Source organism: Gymnoscopelus braueri (assembly GCF_963280865.1).
Source record: "Gymnoscopelus braueri genome assembly, chromosome: 20".
Lineage (NCBI taxonomy): Eukaryota > Metazoa > Chordata > Actinopteri > Myctophiformes > Myctophidae > Gymnoscopelus > Gymnoscopelus braueri.
In genome coordinates this window covers 22,358,864-22,382,811 of record NC_137622.1, presented here as the reverse complement: position 1 = coordinate 22,382,811, position 23,948 = coordinate 22,358,864, and the positions used below count along the sequence as shown (strand labels likewise).

At 43.2% G+C, this 23,948-nt stretch overlaps 1 protein-coding gene across 1 annotated transcript; it reads left to right on the top strand.

The window, feature by feature from the left end:
• On the top strand, positions 1-23,094 carry chrnb5b (cholinergic receptor, nicotinic, beta 5b). The gene is made up of 6 exons (XM_080416995.1): positions 1-458; positions 13,486-13,631; positions 16,743-16,787; positions 17,156-17,265; positions 20,646-21,660; positions 22,522-23,094. The coding sequence occupies exons 1-6, from the start codon at positions 407-409 to the stop codon at positions 22,666-22,668; spliced, it is 1,515 nt and encodes a 504-aa protein (XP_080273121.1). The 5' UTR covers positions 1-406; the 3' UTR covers positions 22,669-23,094.
• Positions 23,095-23,948: the final 854 nt, after the last annotated feature.

Below are 23,948 nucleotides of genomic sequence, written 5' to 3'. Positions count from 1 at the left end.
TTAATGCTCAAGAGGAGTTAGTGGGACCGTGAGAGCCGGTATTGCTGTGCGCTACCACAGTTGCATTAGTAGCGTATAGCGGGGAGACCCGGCAGGCACTCGGACGCGTCCTGACAGAGAGCAGCATCCTCCGTGTCTTTCCCCACACACTCTCTCTTGACGCGCTGCGAAGCCTCCATCCATACTCTCCAAGCGTCACTTCTTCTAGCCAGTATATCTTCGGATTCAAACAGCTTTAAAATGACACCGTAAAGCCAGTCTTTATCCAGGGTCTCTTTGAATAGGCTACTTTCTTTTGTTTCTTTTATTTCAACAACATCGAGGGAGACGGGAGGAAAAACGAAGCGATCCTATACCAGCAAGTTAGTTTTTTTTTTGCGTGTCGTCGCACTGGAGGGAGGCAGCGATGGCAGTCCCGGTGAAAGCAGCGCTCGCTCTTCTGGTTCTCACCGTGGCAAGTGAGTAATAATACCCTCAAATCCACCGGCCCCCCACGCGGGACGGGACGGGGTAGTAGCCTACTATAGGAATGTTGTAGGTATGCTTAATAAAGGACGCTATCTCCGTGTTGTAATTTGGTCTGTTACATGCCTGGGTTCTACCCATGTCCAACAACTCACAGTATTGGGCGTGGGAAGTCTATTTCAAGATTAAATGGTTGGAAACTATATGAGTAGCCTCCTAGGATATAGATTTGGGGAATACCAAAACGCTCGCCCCAAAACACAGTCACCCCGGGGCAACGTCGGAACGGTTGCCACCTGGTATTCCTAAATGTAACCTCAGTAAACTATGCCTAAACCTAGCCTTATTCCTAAACTTAACCTCAGTAAACTATGCCTAAAACCTAACCTTATTCGTCCTAAACGTAACCTCAATAAACTATGCTTAAAACCTAACCTTATTCCTAAACGTAACCTCAGTCAAACGGTGCCTAAACCTAACCTTATTCCTAAACTTAACCTCAGTAAAACTATGCCTATAAACCCTAAACTTATTTCTAACCTTATCCTCAGTCAAACAAAATACAAGAATGCGAGCGTGTTTTGGGGCGAGTTTTCCGGTTACCGATTTGGGGAGTAATAGCATGCTAATCATGCTGCTCCCAGTTGGATCAATATGCCATGGTGCCGCTGAATACAATTTTTTGTAACGTTTAAAACACATTTCCGCCATCGTTAGATACATATACACACAATATAACGGACAAGCCAGTGGAGAAAAGTACCTAGTGCACGTTTCTGTGCGTCAGACTGTTAACACGTGATTTTCAGCACGCCTCAATTAACTACATGCTCACTTTGCACAACAAAACCACGCGGTGATTACGCAGTGGGTATATATTATCCATATGGCTGTGTGATATTTGAAAGGTCTGTATTGTCTTTAACATATATTTTCGCCATGCTGTTCAAAAAAAAAGAAATCCATTGCTAAAGTTAAATAGTAAATCCAGTAACCAGTTTTCATTAACCAGTTGGTTGGCTATTTATCTTTTACAAGGGCCATTAAGCAATACAAGATAGTGTGACTAATTGACTACGCACAATGGACATTTAAATCAGCCTGATTAGCTAAATCTCATAATTGTATTGTATGAGATACAGCATGTGCTTTGACCTACACTATGCTTAATGGCCTAATGTCCCACAATCCGTGCCAGCTTGGGTAAAGGCTAATGATGATAGGGGAGGATGATTAGTGAAGGGCTTCTGATAGAGATTGTCCATGTTCATTGGACTATTTTTAATCATTAGCCTACATTTCGATTTGAAGAATGTTCTGGAATTGGGATTTTGTTTTGAGTTCGTTTATGGTGAACTGTCCAGGGTGCTGAAATTAGATCTGGTCATATGAGCCAAGCTACTGTCAGTGCATTTGAAGGTACTTGGCTCTTTACTGTATGATGTGCATCAGAATGCAGTTTTTGAGCACACTGAGTGACTGGGTGGGAATCAGGAGCTGTCCACGGTCCTGAAATGGGATCTTACCTTCAGTAAATCGCAGGCCCAAGTCATTAGTCATTAGGACTTAAAGTTGTACATTTCTTGTCAAATCTCATTAAGAACTGAAATAAACAATCAGCTGGGATGTAGTATTACAATCTAAGGAATAATTGTACTGCCCTGTGTTCTCACTGACTGTGGGTAAGACCCACTTAGCACCACTAGTGATCAGCAATTCCTCCAAACAGGGTTTAATAGATTCTGGTTTGAATAGATGGAGAGTACAAATTTACAATAGACCAATTATTTGTTTACCAACATTGAGACTGGATGCACAGGTGATTGTTTCACGCAATCAATTCCCAACCTGTTGTTTCGGGTGCGCTGGTTTCAGCACACCGAAACACACAGGCTTAGGTTCAATGACATTGCACCAGTGATGTTTATGTTTATTGCATGTAGGTTATAGGGAGAGAGGCTCAAGGCCAATGCTTCTACTTTTCCTTCCTTTGTTCCCTAGATCTCTGCCCCTGATTCCTTTTGTTGCTGCATTAATTTTAGCCATCCACAATTGCTTTAGTGACTCACAACAGCAATGCTAGAAAACGTGTTAACCACGTTCAACAAGGCGTTCCTATTTTGGACAATTACTTAAAAACATTTTCACAAATTTTCTAAAATAGCGGAAATAGCTGATCTTCAAGCTCACTACATTTTGAGATGCAATATTGTGAGCTTGTATATCATCATTTTCACTACTTTTGAACTGTTAGCACTAACAATTTACTGAGCCTCACTTATTTGAATGTCAAGTTGACTGACATCGTTTTTGGAAAGTGGGCATCAACAAATGGTGGACTTTTGAACTTGTATCCCTCTTTCTCTCCCTTTGCCCCCTGTAGCCTTCCTATCTCCCTTTATTTCCTAGTTACCCCCCATCTGCCTTTACTAGGTTCTTCTCCATCTCCTTCCTCCTTAATGTGCCCCCTGCAGTGCATCTTCTGTAGTCTGTTTGCCCAGTGGGAACTGTCTGGGGAATGGTCTGGGGCCCAAGCATTGCGTGACTGCAGCTCTGTCATTCTTATCAAACCTCACCCTGGTTGCTACAGTAAAACGCTAAACCCAGAAGCCACTTCACTGGAGTGCATGCACTCCCTGTCATTCTGTTTCATTTCATATCCGTCTGTCTCTGTCACATTTTATATGACAATCATACTGTATCTCATCAATTTCTCCATCATCTACTCTTCAACTGGTGTGCTGTAAACCTTCTGACACCCGCAATTCTTCATCCACCACTTTGTCTCTTCTCCTCTGTCTACATTTCTCTCCCTCACCCTCATCTCTCTCTCTCTCTCTCTCTCTCTCTCTCTCTCTCTCTCTCTCTCTCTCTCTCTCTCTCTCTCTCTCTGCCTCACTCTTCCTGTGTCTTTCTCTCTCTCAGTAGCAGCTGTATGCTGTGGTAAATGGTGGGTGTGCTAACATGTTTTACAGCTATCCCTGATCTGATCTTTTGCTCATTGAATGGCTGTGCAGTGCCTTAGAGCAGTGGTTCTGAAAGATGTCTTACTTGATGTCTTACTTCAGTACCCCCCTTCCCCCCTGTCTTACTTCAGTACCCCCCTTCCCTGATTTCTGAATCCAAGTACCCCCTTCACTCGACTACAACATTTTGCATAGAAAATATTAACATCAAAAGTCCAGTTTGATGTCAATATGTTCCAAATAGAACAGCATAATGGCAAATAAGTATTTATTTCTATTCAGTAACTAGCGACATTTTTGATTTATGGTTTAACGGGTCAATGACGTGACACTCATTAACTCTTTCAGTGCCAAGAGTATTTTCATAAAGTACTCCCCCAGTGCCAGCAATTTGCGTTTTTTTTTTTTTTTTAATTTTGTAATTTTTCATTCAAATAAATGATCTGATTGGGGTTTTAAACCCATAATACAGTTCTACCAGTAGAGAGCAACAAATCGACACATTGATGACCTCGCTGGCTCACTCACCCCCTCCCAAACAGGCTCACGTCATATCCGGTCATAACCGGATGTTGACATTTTCGACAATCGTTGATTGGGCTAAATTACTATGCGATACACGACTACGATGACTGATCGTCACCCAGACCAAAGAGAGTAGACGTGGACCTCTCCGTTCGCTTTTTATACCGTGTGAAAAACCGTGACTTTCCCTATTCTGGCCGAAAATCACGGAGAAAAACAACGTGACCCGGAAATGAATTTTTTTTTTTACATCCGGCTCCGGGTGAGTCTGAAGGAGTCAGGAAGCGAAAGTGATCATGAAAAATAAACAGAATAGCGCGACCACAGTCAAAAGTAAAAACTCGGGATTTCTCGTGCTGGCACTGAGGGTACTCGGGAAAAACTCGGGATATCTCGGGGCGTGGCACTGAGAGAGTTAATTTTGTGTCCATATGGTTTAGTTACATTTAAAACACAATTTGAAAAGAAACATGCATACTTTATCACAGTTGTCGTTAATAACTTGAATGTAAGTGTATACATTATGTACAGTAATATTATGTACAGTATACATTTCATTTTGATTTTCATTTGATATTTTAAAATATCTTATGACAGCACTTTCATTCACTTAAAGTGGATACAATATTCAATATTTTTCATTTTTATGTGGTTACACCATTTGACATTTTCAGGCACATTCTTTCATTTTCATTGAAAAATGGTGCAAATGTCTTTTCAAATGACATGAAACCAACAACAAAATGTACATTTTAACAAACCTGATACATGCCTGTATCTTAAGCAGTGCTCCACCATGGTTCATACTTTCTCTGATCTCTTGCACGCTCTTCAGTGAAAAATTAGATAAAGGTGCAAGAGTCAGGTAAAAGTTGGAAAAATATCCTGATTGGATTTGAACAGGGATCCTTCTGGTTACAAGCCCTGTATCTAAACCACTGCACCACAGTGGTTCTTACTTATTCTGTTCACTTGCGTGGTGTTCAGTGAAAGATTAGATAAAGGTAAAAGCGCCAGGTAAACTTTCCAAGGGGCAAATAAAAAAAATGCCTCTAGTGATAAACCCGCCCCATGTTTACATACTGGGCCCTGATTGGTCCCTCACAACTTCAGAGGGAGAGAAGTCCAATCTCTATTGAGAGGGGCCAGACCTAATCTGCCAATGGCAATTTATTTTTTGCAATGGCAGATTCGTCTGGAACCAGGCTATTGTCAATGCAATGGACATTTAAAGGGAAAAAAGTACAAACTTTGACAGGCTACTAGTACTACATACTTACACCTAGAAACCCCATTCAAACTTTAAAATGTTCATCTTACTGTGAACATGTTAGCCTGAAAACGAATCTTTGAAATGTTTCATAGTTTTATAAATATATTCCTTTAAAACTTTTTGGCACCTCAAAAAACACTTTCACCTAGAAACTCCATTCACACTTTTTATAATTCATCTTACTGCGGACACAAATGCTTGAACTTTTTACTTGTTGTTAAATGTTTTGTAGTTTTTGAGCTATTTAACTTTTAAAACGTACATCTGAAAACTTTGGCACCTCGCTGTTCCTTCATACTTTAATCTATAAACTTGATTCACAATTTAAAAATTCCACCTTACTGTGGACATGTATGCTTGAGATTTATGTTAACCTTCAGTTAATAAAGTTGAAACTCTCCGGCATTGAACTATATAGTAGGACTCGGACTTGAACATGCAATATCCATGCTGAAAGCCTGACCATTGGTCAATTATATTGTCACTCAGTTTCTCTCAGCATTTGTCTCTTAGCACTGTTGAAGTGTTCCCTTGTATGTTAGCCAGGGGGAGAGATGCAGCCCCTCCAGTACCTTGATGGCGTGGGGCTTGAACCTGCAAACTGTCTGTAGCAGAGGCAACCGATCAGGCACACCACACCATTGCACCAAGGCACCTTTGGCAGGTGACTTGTACTTTTGAAGTGTTCTTTTGTATGTTAGCCTTCAAAACGTTTAAGTATTATTACATTTACCTATGGTCAGCTCTGGAATTGAATATGGAACCTTTTTATTTGTGCTTAGAGTCTACGCCTTAGACCTTTACACCATCATTCTCAACAAATGTCCCCTAGTGTTTTTGAAGTATTGTTTTCTACGTTAGCCTCATAATTTAACTATGGCGTGGGACTCAAACAAGGAATCTCTGTGTTCAAAGACAGAGCACTAGACCACTGCACTATGAACACAGCTCATTCAAAAAGTGTCCATCAAAATGTTACTACAGTAGTCTTGGGACAAACATGCCAACTCTGTGCTTAGAGTTACATTACAGTTACTTTAGACCGCTACACCATCACACTTTCACAGTCAGTCAATGTTACCTAGTAGTTGTTTGTTTGCAAGTTAGCCTCAAAATTAACTATCTGCAGGAACACTTAAATACACAATACATAGACAGATCATGGTCAGTATCGTGTCAGTGTTTTCAGATGGAGGAGGTGGCACATTGTCATGTCAGTATCATGGTCAGTATCATGTCAGTATCATGTCAGTATAGTGGTCAGTATCGTGGTCAGTGTCATGGTCAGTGTCATGTCAGTATCATGTCAGTATCATGGTCAGTGTCATGTCAGTATCATGGTCAGTGTCATGGTCAGTGTCATGGTCAGTATCATGGTCAGTATCATGGTCAGTGTCATGGTCAGTGTCATGGTCAGTATCATGGTCAGTGTCTTGGTCAGTGTCATGGTCAGTATCATGGTCAGTGTCATGTCAATATCATGGTCAGTGTCATGGTCAGTGTCATGGTCAGTATCATGTCAGTATCATGGTCAGTATCATGTCAGTATCATGTCAGTATCATGGTCAGTATCATGGTCAGTGTCATGTCAGTGTCATGTCAGTGTCATGGTCAGTGTCATGTAATCTTTTTTTGTCATCTTTCTGCCCAATGTTGCCACTGAACCTACTGTTCCATCATTAAATATGATGAAATATTTTCCATTTTCTCTCACTTTCTCTCATGTACCCCCTGTAGTACCTCCGAGTACCCCTAGGGGTACATGTACCCCATTTGAGCATCCCACTGCCTTAAGAGTACGAGAGGAGAACTCACTAACCTGTTTAATGTGCTCCTGTATGCACTCCCCACTCAGCCCCTTTGTCCACTTCTCTGTCCCCCCGCCGGGCTGTGGAAACCAGAACGGTACCGCTGTGCTTTTTTTTTGTTAATAAAGTATTCAATCAATCAATCATGCTAAAACTGTTTTAGTGGGTGGCTGGAAATGAGCAGCGAGGCATTAGGGATTGTCATGTTCCAGTAATTAGGCTGCTATTGTTCTTATTTATCTCAGTTACATTTTCACACAACCCATGCTGTACATGTGTGCTTATCCAAGTTGGCCCAGAGTTAGTGAATCAACAGCCTGAAGTAAACTGTCATGACTCATGTGGCTGGCACACTGCTTTAAATATGTGTGATCCATGAATGATGCGGCTTTCTACATCATGACTAAGAAGCACTTTTCCCTTAACCACAGCCTCGAGGGCATACTGTACTTGGCCAATCTACGTAAAGTCATCTTTTTTAGCTTGTAGATCTGCTATTTTCGCAGAATGTTCTCCCCAGAATAAGGACGCTTTAGGGTTCATGTGTTTAACCAACCCTAAAGTCTTTTAAATCTAACACCAGTTACAAACGATCAAGCATTGGCTATGAAATGTAAGTATTTAGCTGTGTTTTTTAAGGATAAAATAGTTTATATCATTAGTGATTTTTTTTCTTTCTTTTTGGCATCTCATGCTTTATTTCAGGTTTGACATAATGTAGAGAAACAGGAACCCAAGGAGAGGAGAGACGTACATGGGAGACAAGACTTGGGCCGGACCCGAAACTGGGTCCTTGCGCTCACAAGGAGCACACCAACAGGCTGCTGTTAAAATGTACATTTTGTAGTCATGTTAGTTTCATGTTTCACTTCACTTTCAGAAGAGGATTGTAGTGTAAACAGTTCACTACAGTATATAACTCATAGACATCATGCCCTTGAACTACCCAACTGGCGCCAATAATGAGTTAACTATTTATAATGTGTTTATGATGCTATTATTAGTAGTATCTAGTCAAATAATAAGGCTAATAAGCAGGGCTGGTTCTAGCTTGTATGGTGCACTAGGGGAACCACCTTTCAGCAAAACCGTTTTGAACTCAATTTATACTTCGTCGTATGACGAAAGCGTGCCGCACAGAAATGAGTGAGAATGTGGGAATTGGCATAATGACAAATTTGGGAAGAAAAAGGGAGAACAAATAATTGGCTAGTCTACATTTTCTGAAAAAAATAAAAAAGAAAAGACTATAAAAATGGGACCCTTTGATTTAAAAAAAACAACACACCAGTTGAATATGCCAAAACCATTATGGTATTTTATCAACCAGTGTGTGATGAATATGCATGTTATACGTGTTGCTGGAACTTGACCATTTGGACATGGATATACATATGGATGGCACATGGCTTTCATAAGCTGGTTGGATTCTAGCTAGTTTGCTGAGTGAGGCCAATGACAGGTGAAGCTTGAATTGTTTTGGCCCCCGGAAGGCCACCCAGATGGCAAGGCATTGAATTATTTACTTTCTGGATCTCACGACTACTGAAAATAGAAAAACAACAAACGGGATGCAGAATTTGGAACCTTTTTTTCATTTCATTTCAGTATTCTACATTTGTGTCATCGGTCCATCCATCCACCACCTGCGTCCCTCTGAAGCATCAGTGTTGTAATCAGCGCTTGTGGGAAAAAATATGTTTGGATTGTCTCTGGCTTAAAAACGAGCAAGAGAATAACCTTTGATTGTGTTGGAGCTTCCGTGCATGTGAGATGATGGCATTTTTATTTTAGCGGCGATGAATTATTGAGATGGGGAGAGTGCAGTGAGGCGGATGGGGGTAGTGTGTGTGTATGTGTGTTTGAGTGGTGTGTGTGTGTGTGTGTGTGTGTGTGTGTGTGTGTGTGTATGTGTGTGTGTGTGTGTGCGAGTGTATGAGAGAGTTTGTGTGAGAGATGATATGTGCTGTTCTGGTCTTGTTGTCCCTAATGCTCTGTTTCTGCTGTCCCGCATGCACACACATCTAATTTTAATTTACATTTACCTTTAGAGCACTTACTAAATTATCAGCGATATTAAGAATCCATACAGCATAATGCAACTCAGATCCCATTTCATTTTCAATGCTCCCTGCCTTTGGAACAAAGCTATAAATGTTGTATTTGTTCTATAGTCTTTTGTGCTGCTTTACAATTTTACAGGAATATGAGGTCATTTATTTCTTTATTCATTACAAATCAGAGAGAGCACTGTATGTGCTGGAATGGAGTTTGTGTTCGGTGCTATTTCACTGATATATGGATCATGATAAATTCAGGCCACATGTGCAGCAGTTCTGACTTCAAAAAGGGCTTTTTAAGTCAAAGTTACTCTTCATGTGGCCTGGCATGATCCTAGGATCATGATGGCCTAATGAGTTGGCCTGGCACAATCCTTGGATCATGCCATTCATTCTTTAAATGTATTATAAATCCAAGTGATTTCCCTTGAAAGAGTGTAGTTTAGATACAGTACACAACCATTATAATACAACATAATCCCTTATTATATGATTATACTAATCTCATTTTTGTCTCCATACTGTGGCGTGTGTTATTAGACTCTTTGTTGTGTGTGTGTGTGTGTGTGTGTGTGTGTGTGTGTGTGTGTGTGTGTGTGTGTGTATGTGTGTGTGTGTGTGTGTGTGTGTGTGTGCGTGTGCGTGTGCGTGCGTGCGTGTGTGCGTGCACGTGTGGCTATCATACAGTACCACCCACACTTTCTGTCCGTCTCTCTCTAATCTGGTAGACGTAGATCTATGTATTATAACCCTCTTAGCACACTTACCCTCAGGGTTTGTTTACGTCATATTGCTCTTGTTCACACTGTAGGAGTCCTCTCTCTTTGTTTCCACTTGGAAACGTGTATCGGGGCATTCCCTCAGCCTTTCACTAAAGCAGTACAGTGGCCCTAAACCTGATTTTATTTGGGAGTGGGAACTAGATAGCTTCTCTATGAAATCCTAACCAAACTCTAAACACCCAACACACAAAAGTTGTGACCCTCACACCAAAATGTACAACCCCAAATGTCTGGTTCATGGGCCAATTTATGCTTAAAGGCCCAAGAATGTAAGGGAAATAATCACTTCTGCCCAGTATAGCCTAGCCTTACTCGAGAGAAGAGCTGTTCATGTTTCCTTTCTGTGATGACACAAAGGTAATGTCTGTAATGCTCAGTTGGTTGTACTGAAACATTGTATAAATCCACACAACTTCAGTCACCACTAGCAAAATTGATAAGTCATTTGTTGGCATGGATACAAGACCCTAAACCAGATTTTTTATAAAGGTAACTACCTCTTAGGGACCTAGCACACATGACCACCTGGAATTTACCAGTATATGTGTAGCAGAACAAAAGGTGAGCCTACTCAGACTAAGTGAGTGCGTCACTAGTATTATGCTAAACAGTGACGAGTCAGTGACCCACCTCATACAATGTTAAGGCAGGCCCTTTAAGCGCTCAGGTGAACAGCCAGCTCAGTCCTTGGTAGGTGAATGTATTAAGTAAGTAATTAGCGCTCGGGAACCGACGGTTCAGGAACCCGAGCCATGTGGCCCATAGGTCAGGAGCAGTGTTGCATTGCTGAATTGGAACGTGGTTGCACTCTATTTTATTTACGTGGCGCGCACGTCGCTTAACACCTACACTACAGGTCACACAATGGAGTTTTTTTTTCGTGTTTCAAACCACCCCCTCCAGGTTGAAGCTTTGTGACCTAGCAGGACATTGTCATGGGAGGATTACATAGGTGAAATCAGTGCTGTGGAAGGAAACAGGATTTCATTTGTGTGCATGTGTGTTTGTGTCATTGCTAATTTGATTGTCATATGAACCATACGTTTTGTATTCAGTTATCATTCATTATCATACTACACGCAGGGAAGAGTATATAACATGGCATGATGTTAATTGGCATGATCAAGTGTGTGTGTTTACATGTACATGAGGTACAGACAGACAGACAGACAGACAGACAGACAGACAGACAGACAGACAGACAGACAGACAGACAGACAGACAGACAGACAGACAGACAGACAGACAGACAGACAGACAGACAGACAGACAGACAGACAGACAGACAGACACACACACACACACACACACACACACACACACACACACACACACACACACACACACACACACACACACACACACACACACACACACACACACACACACTCTATATAAGCACCATGCTACATCACTGCAGCACCAAATGGGTGGGATATCTTCTCCCAGCACGACATTTAAACATCGGGTCACCACACACTGACTTTGTGTGTTTGTCTGTGAGTGCAGTATGTGTCAGTTTGTGTGTGAGTGTGTATGTGTATGTGTGCTGAATATGTTTCTATACATTGATGGTAGGCTACTTGCTGTGGTCACTCAGAGATGGTCAGAGTGACAGATAATTCTCCCCACCTCAAAGCAGTAGAATGGTGTTTCTCTACAAAACTGTGCCAAGCAACAGCCGTAGTGATGGAGGGAACTCAGATGTGGCTGAAGATGTTTCCGTAACCACACATGAAGCGCAGCATTCATGTTCTGGGCATATCATAAAAGGCGAACATAGCAGATCTACAATTCGGCTATTTTATTTATTCACAATTGTTTTAGCTTTTTACTCCTTTTTTATCCCCGTTTTATTTGTTATGCCAATTGATTCCTCCCCACACACATTTCTGTGCGTTGTCAGCTGTTGTATCCTACTGACTCACCTGCCAGTGAGGTGCCCCCACCGGGAGGACGTAGAGCCTTCATCCTAATCCTCCCACCCAACACTCCCCGCTGACAGGTGCCGCCCCAGCCCGTAGCCGTACATACAGTGACAAATATCACCCTCCCCGCCTATAGACGAGTTTTCCTCACCGTTTTTGGGCCATTGCCCCCTATCCAATATCCAGGTCCCTTACCGACCCCCACACCCAATTAAATGTAAGCTTTATTTTTATTGTGTATTGTGTTGCCTACATAATTTAGAAAACAAACCGACTTTTCGATCCGTGTGGCTCTTCATCAGGTCATTTTTGAAAATGACCTGAATGACCCCTATCCTATCTTATCAAAGGGTCAATTAAGTAAGGTGCCATGAATGTGAGTGTGTCAGAATCTGGGGGCTAAAATGTATGCAGAGAATGAAAACAACAACAACATCTCAAGTGACCACACAACACTCACACAAACACCTCGACAGAAGAAAAGGAACGCGGACAGAAGTCCTGAAAGATGGAGCATGTGTACATACATACACGCTGAGGAAGGCTTGACGCTGAAACGTGTACGTGTATGCTGTGTCTGTCCGTGCATATGAATTAAAGTACCAGAAGGACTTCGGAGTGCTGGCTATTGCTTTACTCTTTGTGAGCCGTGCACCCGCAAAACTGCATTATGTACAGACTGAGAGTGCTCGTTTTTGTTTTCTACATGGAGCATGTGCTCAGCGCATTACATTTTGAGATACAGTATATTGTGTGCAATTGATAATTATGGTCTAAGGGAGGCGCGAGAGGAGTTATGGGGTGACCAAAATCAGTAGGGCCCATCTTCCATGTAAATAATAATAATTGCAAGGTAAAAAATTATTACCTCATGGGAAGGATGAAATAGATATGTTGAAATATTGATTGTACATTGTTGTTGAATTCTGAACGGAACTGGGAACATTAATTCTATAGGTCACGCCAGTAACGGCACAGGCTGTGATTTATCTTGTTCGGACACTTTATAAACACTGGTCAGTTGTTGCGAACGCGGAAGGAGGCGCGGCGAAGCCGCGCCTCCGACCAAGTGGAGCTTACTATGTAACCCTGCTCAGGTTGTGTCTCTGTCTGTGTGTCTGTGTTCATGCTCTCATTGGCTCGTGCCCCCATGTGACTCACATGTGACTCACATGCGTGCACTGCCTGTAAGCAGCCACCCGAGTGCGCCAGAGTGCAGGAATTTAGACAATGCTCTGATTACAATGCACAACAGCCTGCAAAACACACACACACACACACACACACACACACACACACACACACACAATGTCAATGTTCTCTCCCCATCACGGTGAAATAACACGGATTACAAGTCCGTAAATACACAATATTTTCGAGCTGCGTTCGCTTCCAGCGTTCGCGCGTTTACTCTATTTCTCTCTTTATCGTTTTGCTTTACCTATTTATGTGAGTGTATTTTCTTTGACATGCTTACTGTATGTTTTTCTCTCTGTGTGTGTGTGTGTGTGTGTGTGTGTGTGTGTGTGTGTGTGTGTGTGTGTGTGTGTGTGTGTGTGTGTGTGTGTGTGTGTGCGCGCGTGTGTGTGTGTGTGTGTGTGTGTGTGTGTGTGTGTGTGTGTGTGTGTGTGTGTGTGTGTGTGTGTGTGTGCGCGTGTGTGTGCGTGTGCGTGTTCAGCTGCCTTGAGCGCAGAGGTGGAAGAGAAGCTGGTGAACCACCTGTTGTCTCCAGAGCGCTACAACAAACTCATCAGACCTGCCGTCAACAAGAGCCAGCAGGTCACCATCTACATTCAGGTGTCCCTGGCTCAGCTTATCAGTGTGGTGAGAACACACATGCATTACTGTACATACACACACACATAACATTGATGTAGACATAGACATGCAAATACAAATACACAGGGTTCGATTAAAGGGGGTTGCATGCTCGGTCCGAACATCCGAACTTTCTTTGGACAGGTTAGGTTATAACTATAAAATGACGTCATTCAGAACTTTGCATAGGCAGTCTCAGAACTTTCTTTGGATGCTCTTGCTGTACCCCTAGATGTTCTGACTGTCCTTTAACAGAGAGGTCCTCTGTTACCTATGTTTGCACATGTAATGTAACCCTTATTTATTGATCATACTTGCACAGCATATTTGCACTTTATTAATTTGCACAGTGATATTTTGCACAGTAGAGAAAGGACCAGTCATGATTTTATTGTTTATTGAATGCTTTTAACATTTTGAGTTGTGTTTCCTGTCCAGCTGAGCTAACTAGTTCAGAAATATTTGGTGATAATCATGATGGGCAGGTGCAATGGCCCTCATATGTCAATGGAGCGTAAAAAACTGCTTATTTTTTGCCGTTGGCCAACTTCCAAGTGGCATTTATCAAGGGATCCAATACAGCCAATCCTAGCGTACATATGGTCAAAGCTTTGATAAATCTCACATCTGAAAACGAGAGTCATTTAAATCTCACGCCCTTAAATATTCTCGAAACGCCCCGATTTTATGACATGAAGAACCAGAATACACACACACACACACACACACACACACACACACACACACACACACACACACACACACACACACACACACACACACACACACACACACACACACACACTTAATTGCAAGCCCAACTACGTAACGGTACAATCTTTGTCAAGTAGGCTAGTAGCCTACATGAATGACTGATTGTGACACCAATCTAGGCCTTTTGTTTAGTCGAATCTAATTGGCGACTAATTGCCAATAGTCGACTGGCAGTCGACTAATATATATATATATATATATATTTTTTGGGCCAAAATACATTTTATTTCAAAGGGCCATGTCTACACAGTTTGTTTTGTGTCTCCAGCAGAGTTTCTAGTGTCTCTATCTCTCTCTGGAAGAGGTTGCACATGAACTCTGCAGCCGCACTGAGGCGCTCCAACACAAACAATACCAATACAAAGACGAGGAATAAGAAGAAAAAAGTGGAAGTTACGTGTGGTTGCAGGTGTAGACTTGGCCAAAAAACTATTTAAAACATTTTTGGCCATTTTTTATTTTTTTTTTTCCGACTAGAGTCTACTAAGAGACACGCAGTCGACTCGGACCCCCCGTGACTAACCAGTCGACTAGTCGACTTAGTCGAGGTCAGGCCTACACCAATCACATCGCCATGAATGGAATACGTTTTATATAAATGTATTTAACCCATACCGAGCAGTGCGCGTTCCAGTTACACTAAAATAAAGCAGTCATGTAGGCTATTCCCCGTGAGAATCGGGCGGGCTGCAGTCAGTCCCGTGCTACCTCGTTAATGAGAGATAGCCTGGAGAGAACATTCATGGATGAAGGCTGGTGTGTGTACTGTTAAATGTCCGATCTCTCGGTGGCCATGAAAAGATTACAGCGTTGCCGCTGCGCCGGTCCAAACTCCCGAAAATGCTCTCGCATAAGCGCTTGTATATTTTGAAAATAGCAGATCTACAAGCTCACAACGCGTGGTGCTGCGATGCGTTGTGAGCTTGTAGATCTGCTATTTTCAAATAGCCAATGCAGACAGATCTGCAATCTTATCTGAATGACTGTTAAAGCAGTTTGTATAAATTAGTTTTATAAAATGTTATATTTTCATAGGGATTATTTATTAGTGTGATAGATATACATTTAGGAGTGGATACATGTGTCCAGATGCCTATCAGACGGTGAGACAATGCTGCTCCGCAGGTCTACAAACAAACGGGTGCAGCCAAAGTCAACAACTGCCTCCGACCTGACGTGAGATCTGAGCGGGCCGTATGCTAAGGTCAAAGTCAGGATATATTGATAAATACCGAAAGTTGCGGTGATCTCGCCATACGCCCATTATTTGGTCTACACCGCGTTGATAAATGAGGGCCAATGTGTATATGAATGAGTGCAATAGTAAGAGCAATATGTATGAGAAGTATGTAATGTTAAGTGATGACTGAAAGCTTAACAGTTACCTGTTCAAGTTGTGCTGATTGGTCAAAGGTTGGGTGGGTGTGTTTTATTTTAGTTATTTATAAGTCCTACACACTGCTAAAGTAATCTCCACTGTTTTTATTGCACTCTCAAGGTTTTCATCAGGAGTTTCGAAATTCCTGATGAAAATCGAATGTTGAGAGTGCTATTAAAACTGTGGAGCTTGTTTTACCAGTGTGCAGCTGTACTGCAGATCTTGTTTTTCTTGATGTTGAACTCTTATTTGTCCTGCACCTGGGCATTTGAAGTGGTTGTGCGTGCATGCATTTGTTCTGATGCCAGCCACCGGTACTGCACTGCTGTATAAAAGTCACACATTTCTATATAAGAGTTTTTAACAAGCAGCTGTACATGCGAAATCAATGACGATGTGCAACTTCATGGCATATTTAACGTCTACAATGTATAAATCGTTTACAAACTTGCTGCCGTAGGCCAGCTTCGAGTGGCTGCATCTCTCCTGCCAGCGTCTCTCTGCATGTGTGCTTTCCGCGGCTCTCTGGCAATCGCTGCTCCAATCGAGCTACTAGTCTCATGACACGAGCCCACCTCCAGAAGGTACAAACACCTTTAATCCCCGCCTCTGAGTGACCATAAACACATCGTATCGTAAGAAATGGTATATCCTCTGTACCTCCGTGATAAATTTCCCATAGCGTGTCAGAAGGGATATCCAGGTATTAAAACGGTCGCTTCCAGCTCTGGCTATACACTGCTTATGGCTCGAGCGGGGCCGCAGTGGCATTTGGTGCCTGGCATTTAGAACATGAATGGGCATTTGTCTGTCCGAAGTTTTTTCGGACAGGCCAGCCAAATAAAGTTTGCACGTCGGATGGACTATTTTGAAGCATGTACCTTAGAATCACTGACCTATGTCACATGTAGTAATATTGCTGATAAGCAGATGGTAACCATGAATGTGTCCTGTCCCTGTTCCAGAATGAAAGAGAGCAGATCATGACCACTAACTGCTGGCTCACTCAGGTGAGACATTCTCCATGTTCTACCATGTCTCTCTGTGTCCCCTGAACGTCATACTGCTCCTCACACGCACGCACGCGCACACACCAGATGCAGCTATCTCAGCGCACTACTATGTAACACGTGCACACACGCGTGCGTGTGTGTGTGTGTGTGTGTGTGTGTGTGTGTGTGTGTGTGTGTGTGTGTGTGTGTGTGTCTGTGTGTTTTGGATGAGTGAGCGTGTTTATAGGCATGGATGCATGTTTATGTGTACAGTATGTGTATTAAACCATGCATTGTGTATGTGCAACACACATTCTTGTGTGCGATCTTGTGTGTATTTTTGCTTATTACTTAATACCTTGTGTGTTTGTTGTGCACTCCCTCAGGTGTGGAATGACTACAGATTAATGTGGGATCCTGACGAATATGAAGGAATAAAGAAAGTCCGCCTCCCCTCACAACATATTTGGCTGCCAGACATCGTCCTCTACAACAAGTACGTGTGTGTGTGTGTGTGTGTGTGTGTGTGTGTGTGTGTGTGTGTGTGTGTATGTGTGTGTGTGTGTGTGTGTGTGTGTGTGTGTGTGTGTGTGTGTGTGTGTTCAGAGAGAGAGAGAGAGAGAGAGAGAGAGAGAGAGAGAGAGAGAGAGAGAGAGAGAGAGAGAGAGACAGAGAGAGAGAGAGAGACAGAGAGAGAATGGATATGGGTCTGTGGATATATACTGGGTCATGGAGAGAGACGGAATGACTTTACTCTCTGTTACAAGAGTCATTTATCATTTGTCACATCCTGTTGTTCCTCTTATCTCATTTAGCTCTTTCAAAGATGAATAAAAGCTAAAAGCATTGGCTAACACCTGATAGAATGGTCTGTAGACAGAAGCTTGACCATTACAGGTCCATTTGGTTCCATTTGTACACTTTCAGAGTTAAATGAACGCTGAGGATTTTACTTTATATGTTGTAGCATTGTAAATTATGAGTGTACATTTAGCTCTGAATCTGTACAAGCCCAGCTTTAACACTTTCAGAGTTAGAATACTCTACTCTAGGTATGTGTCACGTTCTCACACCCCTGTGAGCTGGCTGACGTAAGAAAGTGATGTTGAAGTGTTGTCATCAGTGGCCCATTTAACCAACAGCTCGCCAGCAAGTTGTCCATTTTTAAAGCCACATTCCCAGTGTCAGCTTTTGTTAAGAACGTTTTCAGTGTGATTATTTTCAGTCTTCCATTTCTAGTTTCCTGTTACTTCCGAGTTCCTGTTTCTCTGTCTTGGGATTCTTCAGTAAAGGAATTGTTTCCACTATCTGTCAGTGAGTCTGCTTTTGGGTCCGTCCACCTACCTATCGCCATGTCAGCACGATCTGACGTAATTATGGCCTCAGCGGACCCCAGCGTCCTGAGCCAGGCAATCATCAACCAGGAGCAGCGTTTGGATCGCTATGAGCAGACGCTGCAAACTATAATGGACCAGTTGAGTAATATCTCTGCCAGACTGGCCACTCCCCGCATGGAGACAACCGCCATCACCGCATCACCACACACAGCCACCCAACTAGCTACTAAGGCCTCTCCCATCTCTGAGCCCCACATTCCACCTCCATCAAAGTATTCTGGTGATCCTAACAGCTGCCGTGACTTCCTTACCCAGTGTCAGTTAGCTTTTATTGCCCAGCCATCTCGCTATTGCAGTGAGGCAGCCAAGTTATCTTACATTCTGAACCTGTTGGAGGGAGCACCACTTAGTCTGTTCAACGCCCTCTTTGAGCAAGGTTCCCCCACAGTCCGGTCCTTTGCAGCCTTTGCAGCCGAACTGAAGCGTGTTTATGACCACCCTGAACGGGAGCAGCAGGCAGGTCACCACTTAATGAGATTAATGAGGCTGCAGCAGGGTAAGCGTAGTGTTCGTGAGCCCATTCAGATAGGTGCACCCCGGTTAACCCCAGAAGAAAGGCATAGACGTATGTCAAGTCGTAGCTGCCTTTATTGTGGTGAGAAGGGTCATTTCCTTGCCGTGTGCCCCGTACGGCCAAAGGATGATCAGTAGCAAGGGGCATATATTGATGAGCTGTGTCCATACAGTAGGTCACCTCATTCTTAGTGGCTAGGTTGTTATGGTGGTCCCAGAATATTGAAGTCACCGCCCTCATTCAGGAGCAGATAGAATTTCACAGACATAGCACTTGTTGACCAATTAGGTATACCCAGTTGAGCCATTGACTAAAGCTATCGAGGTCAGTGACCAAGATCAGGGGTTGCCAAACTTCTTCAGCCCAAGACCCAAAAGATATACAGTATTTGATATCTCCCCTGGAACCACTTACAGAAATGTAGCTTGTTTTTTATGGTGTGGCTCTGAAAGAGGTCAAGCCATCTCTAAGAGGGTGTGTCTGTCTGTCTGTCCGTCTGTCCGTCCGGAGCTAATCTCGCAAAAATATTTTTTCCTTTCCTTTCTTTAGTCCTTTTTGTCTCGTCCCCCTAGAGGACTGGAGGTGGGGCAGCTAGATATAGGGATTACATGGAGAATGAATGTGACTAGAGGTTCGGGCCGGCCCGAACATCTAGAGATTATTCCCTTCCATGAGCCCCAGTGGTAACTTTTCTCTTCTCGATAGAGGGGGTGTTCAGAACAGATATATATCACACTCATCAACATACTGTAAATCCCGAAATGAACACGACACTACACATAAAGTCCCACAACATCCCCAATGCATTCCCAGATTCAAATAGCAACATAAACAACACAATAAACACACTTTTTGACAAACAAGTGCATCATGGAAAATCAATATAGAGAGCTTCAGCGGACACACCCACAGCGTTCAGACCAGAACCCAACATCCCTATTCTGGGCAATGGCATGTCAAAATAGGTGAACATTTAGTAGGAAAAAAATAAAATATAGGTGAACAAAGCCCAACATTCGCCGAAAATAGTAGATCTATAAGCTTGTAGATAATCTTTTTTAGCTATTTGACTATTAGCTATTTGAGTACAACAAAGTGTACAGGGTTTAAGCTTGTGTAGTGTGTGGTTATTAGCGGGCGTTTATAGTTCTTTGAATACTTTCAATGTACTGCAAGCAATGGCCATTTTCATGACAGCCTTATTTGTACAGGTCTGAATATTCAATGCATTTACTGTTTATAAAGGTTGAATATTATATTTGGGTCTGACTCAGCCCAGGTCTAGGTCCGGGATGGGACAGGAGGTCACAATAGACAGGTGGTCCCTCTACATATTTAACCAGTCTGCATATTCACAGAAGGCCTGAAGCATTAGAGAGCAAGTGTGATGGCTGGATTCTTGACCTGCTGTATAATTGATAGGCCATTGATGTATAATGCAACACCTGCAGCCTTGTCGAGAAAGAAAACTCAATCTCAGCAGATTTGAGGTGGGGATGGGCAGTTGATGATCTTCGGTTGTGTCCTGGATGGATGGTTGTCACCCACAAACTGTAGTTGAGGTCCATGCTAACTGCTACCTTACTGTCGCCAACCTCTGATGTATTCACATTTGTTTTTAATTCCACCTCAGCAGTCACAGAATAATGGTCACTACCCTTAACATTGATTGTCCAAATGAAACGGTTCACTTTTCACCGTAAGAATTAGCACGCCAATAGAGATTCTGTTGATCAAGCAATGCACTTAACTGGTTGGGTAAGCTTCCTTTGAAAACAAACTAATACCGACAGCATTTGAGTTATTATATACTTTAGATTCTAAAGATGGTTTGTGTGTGTATGAGTGAGAGATGTGATGGGTTTTGAGAATGTTATTTTTGAACTTTTCATTTGCATAGTGCTCATTTCTATTTCTTCCTGTTTCCTCTTTTCTCCTGCCTTCTCCTTCTCCCACCCCACTCAGTGCTGATGGAACATATGAGGTCTCCTTCTACTCCAATGCTGTGATCTCCAACAATGGCGAGGTGGCCTGGCTGCCGCCTGCCATCTACAAGTCAGCCTGCAAGATCGAGGTGCGCGACTTCCCATTCGACCAGCAGAACTGCACCCTCAAGTTCCGCTCCTGGACCTATGACCACACCGAGATCGACCTCATACTCCTCAGCGACTTCGCCAGCCGCGACGACTTCAAACCCAGCGGCGAGTGGGACATTGTCTCGCTGCCCGGACGCAAGAATGAAGACCCCAATGACATCACCTACCTTGACATCACATACGACTTTATCATCAAGAGAAAGCCACTGTTCTATACCATCAACCTGATTATTCCCTGCGTCCTGATCACCTCCCTGGCCATTCTGGTGTTCTACCTCCCGTCGGACTGTGGGGAGAAGATGACACTGTGTATCTCAGTGCTACTGGCCCTCACTGTGTTTTTACTCCTGATTTCTAAGATCGTGCCACCTACGTCCTTAGCAGTGCCTCTGATTGGGAAGTACCTGATGTTTAGCATGGTGCTGGTCACCTTTTCAATTGTCACCAGCGTGTGCGTGCTCAACGTGCACCATCGCTCCCCTAGCACGCACACCATGCCCCCCTGGGTCAGACGCGTCTTCCTGTATCGGCTTCCCTCCTTCCTGTTCATGCGCCGGCCTGGCAGATCCAACATCCGTGAGAGGTTCCGGAGAAAGCACCAGCAGCGGTCATACTCGGACCTGAAGCTCCGGGGGGCGGATGGGTCGCTGTCATCCGCGGGCGCCGGGGGATCCGGCAGCCCGGCGGGAGTGGTGGACTCCTCCTCGTCCTTCTATGTGAATGAGGAGTCGACCAAACGCTACAGCTGGAAGATCAGTGACATGTCTGAGAACACAGAGTTCAGGAAGAGGATGACACTCAAGTGCAACATCGACGTGGAGGAGGCGGTGGACGGAGTGCGGTACATTGCTGAGAAGATGAAGAGCGAGGATGATGATGAAGGGGTGTGTATTGGACAAGTGTGTGTGTGTGTGTGTGTGTGTGTGTGTGTGTGTGTGTGTGTGTGTGTGTGTGTGTGTGTGTGTGTGTGTAATAAGATGCACATAACACTGTGTGTAGGTGACACAAAACGAATAAACACTATTGTTTGTTTGGATTATTTTTAGCTGGGGCTCTAGTTCTCATTTTGATGTTTGCGTTTCATTTATTAAAAAAGTAGCATATCCAGTGTATCCTACAAGTTACAATGCAATCTATAATCATGTCAAATAAGCATTCAAGGAGGACTTGATAATGCATATTATCCCGGGCAGGCAAAAGACACAAGATTACAAAGTATGCTTTTGTGCTCTTGGAGAAATTATACATTTAAATGTGTGTTATTTGATAATGATTAGTATACAGAGTGATTGTACAGAGTTGTACTCAGCTTTGGAAGAGCAACTTTGATTTGTGCATGTGTCCAGGCACCCCATTTATCACGCTCTTGTGCATGTCTAAAAGCAGCTACGCCATCAACGAAGCCCAAAACACAGCCCACAGAGATTCACAGTGACCGCTCTCGCAGCGAATTCATCACAAACTGTACACGCCATGCTTTCATTATCATATTTCAAGACAGCATTACAACAGTTGTCTTAGTCTATTACTGTAGTCTGCCACAGCAGTGTTTCACATACATAGTTTGAGATACTAATCCCAGGCATAGAAGCGTATAGAAGACAGGAAGTAGCAAATTCTAGCTTTTTCAATGTGAAGGTATGTCATCAACATGTTATGTCACTGTCAGCATATTTAGACAATGAAAGTTAATTCTGGTATATGAATGGGTGTTGCATTTAACATTATGTTCTCTTTGTCAATAGATCATTGAGGACTGGAAATACGTGGCCATGGTGATTGATCGTCTGTTCCTATGGATCTTTGTGATGGTGTGTGTGACCGGGACCCTTGGCCTATTCATGCAGCCCCTCTTCCAGAGTTACAACACCCCCATTATTGATGACATCTGACCTTTGACCTGAACATCAAACCCCTTGACCTAAAAATGGACTTGAGCCCCCCACCCCCCACCGCAAATAACAAGATGACACACATATCTGGCAAGCATCCCATTCTCACAGATTTTCCTCTTTTCTCTTGCATATGGCAGGGACAATAAGTGACTGTAATATGCCTCACCCCTTTACTGCCTCCTTCCTTACTCTCATCCTCTCCTTCATCTTCTGAATTTCCTTTTATCTTCTCCACTCATATGTTGTCATACACAGCAAAGCTGAGAGATCAATTTACTTTCATTTGAAAACTGCGACGCAAAACTACTTTTCATGGGAGATATGGGTGGAGGAATGACAGAGCTTTCCTCCTTTTCTGTAGACAGAAAGGCTCCCTGCTGCGTCTGCAGCGGAACCATTGCAATTGAATGGTCTGCAGTTGAATGGGGGTAGACACAGTTTTTGAGGATATGTTTTAAATTGGTACCTCTGTGCATGGTTCATATCATTTCCGTCAGTTGATTGGTCGATCGGCCCATCCACAAGATGTCTCGAAATATACTGGCTGGATTGCCATGGAATGTGCTGTGCACCTTCATGCTCCCTGGAGGTTGAATTCTACTGCTTTTGGTGACCACATGGCCTTTCCTCTAGCGTCCCATCCATGGTCCATAGAAAGTCACCTGGCCATTTCGGTCAGTTGATTGGTTGATTGTTCCATCCACAAGATGTCTCAAACGTCTGGCTGGATTGCCATGGAATGTGCCGTGCACCTTCATGCTCCCTGGAGGTTGAATCGTACTGATTTTGGCGACCCCATGGCCTTTCCTCTATCGCCACCCTTAAGCCAAACTGTCCACCTCCAAAATGTTGACTTCCACTTGCACTTGCGCACACAAGCTAATGGGGGGATTTCTATGAAACCTGTTGAGCGCATTCATGTGCCCCAGAGGAGGAGCCCTAACCATTTGAGTGACCTCATGACCTTTCCTCTAGTGCCACCATCAGGCCAAAATATCCACTTTAAAAATGTATATATTTTAGCCCCTCTAGTGAGAGCAAGGGGCTCTAAAGATGTCAATGTTGGTCGATTCAAAACACTTGAGTCCGGTTGGGTGTAAGGAGCAGTGTAAGGAGAAGCACAGCCTCTAGGGGCCACTAAAGTGGGGCTTATTTTCCTTTCAAACCTTAATTGGTTTTATACTCTCGCCATTCTTTTAGCAATTTCTCTATCCTCCCATATAGCCACTTTTAATAAATCTCTAATCAGTTATAGCAGGCCTAACAGGACAATATGG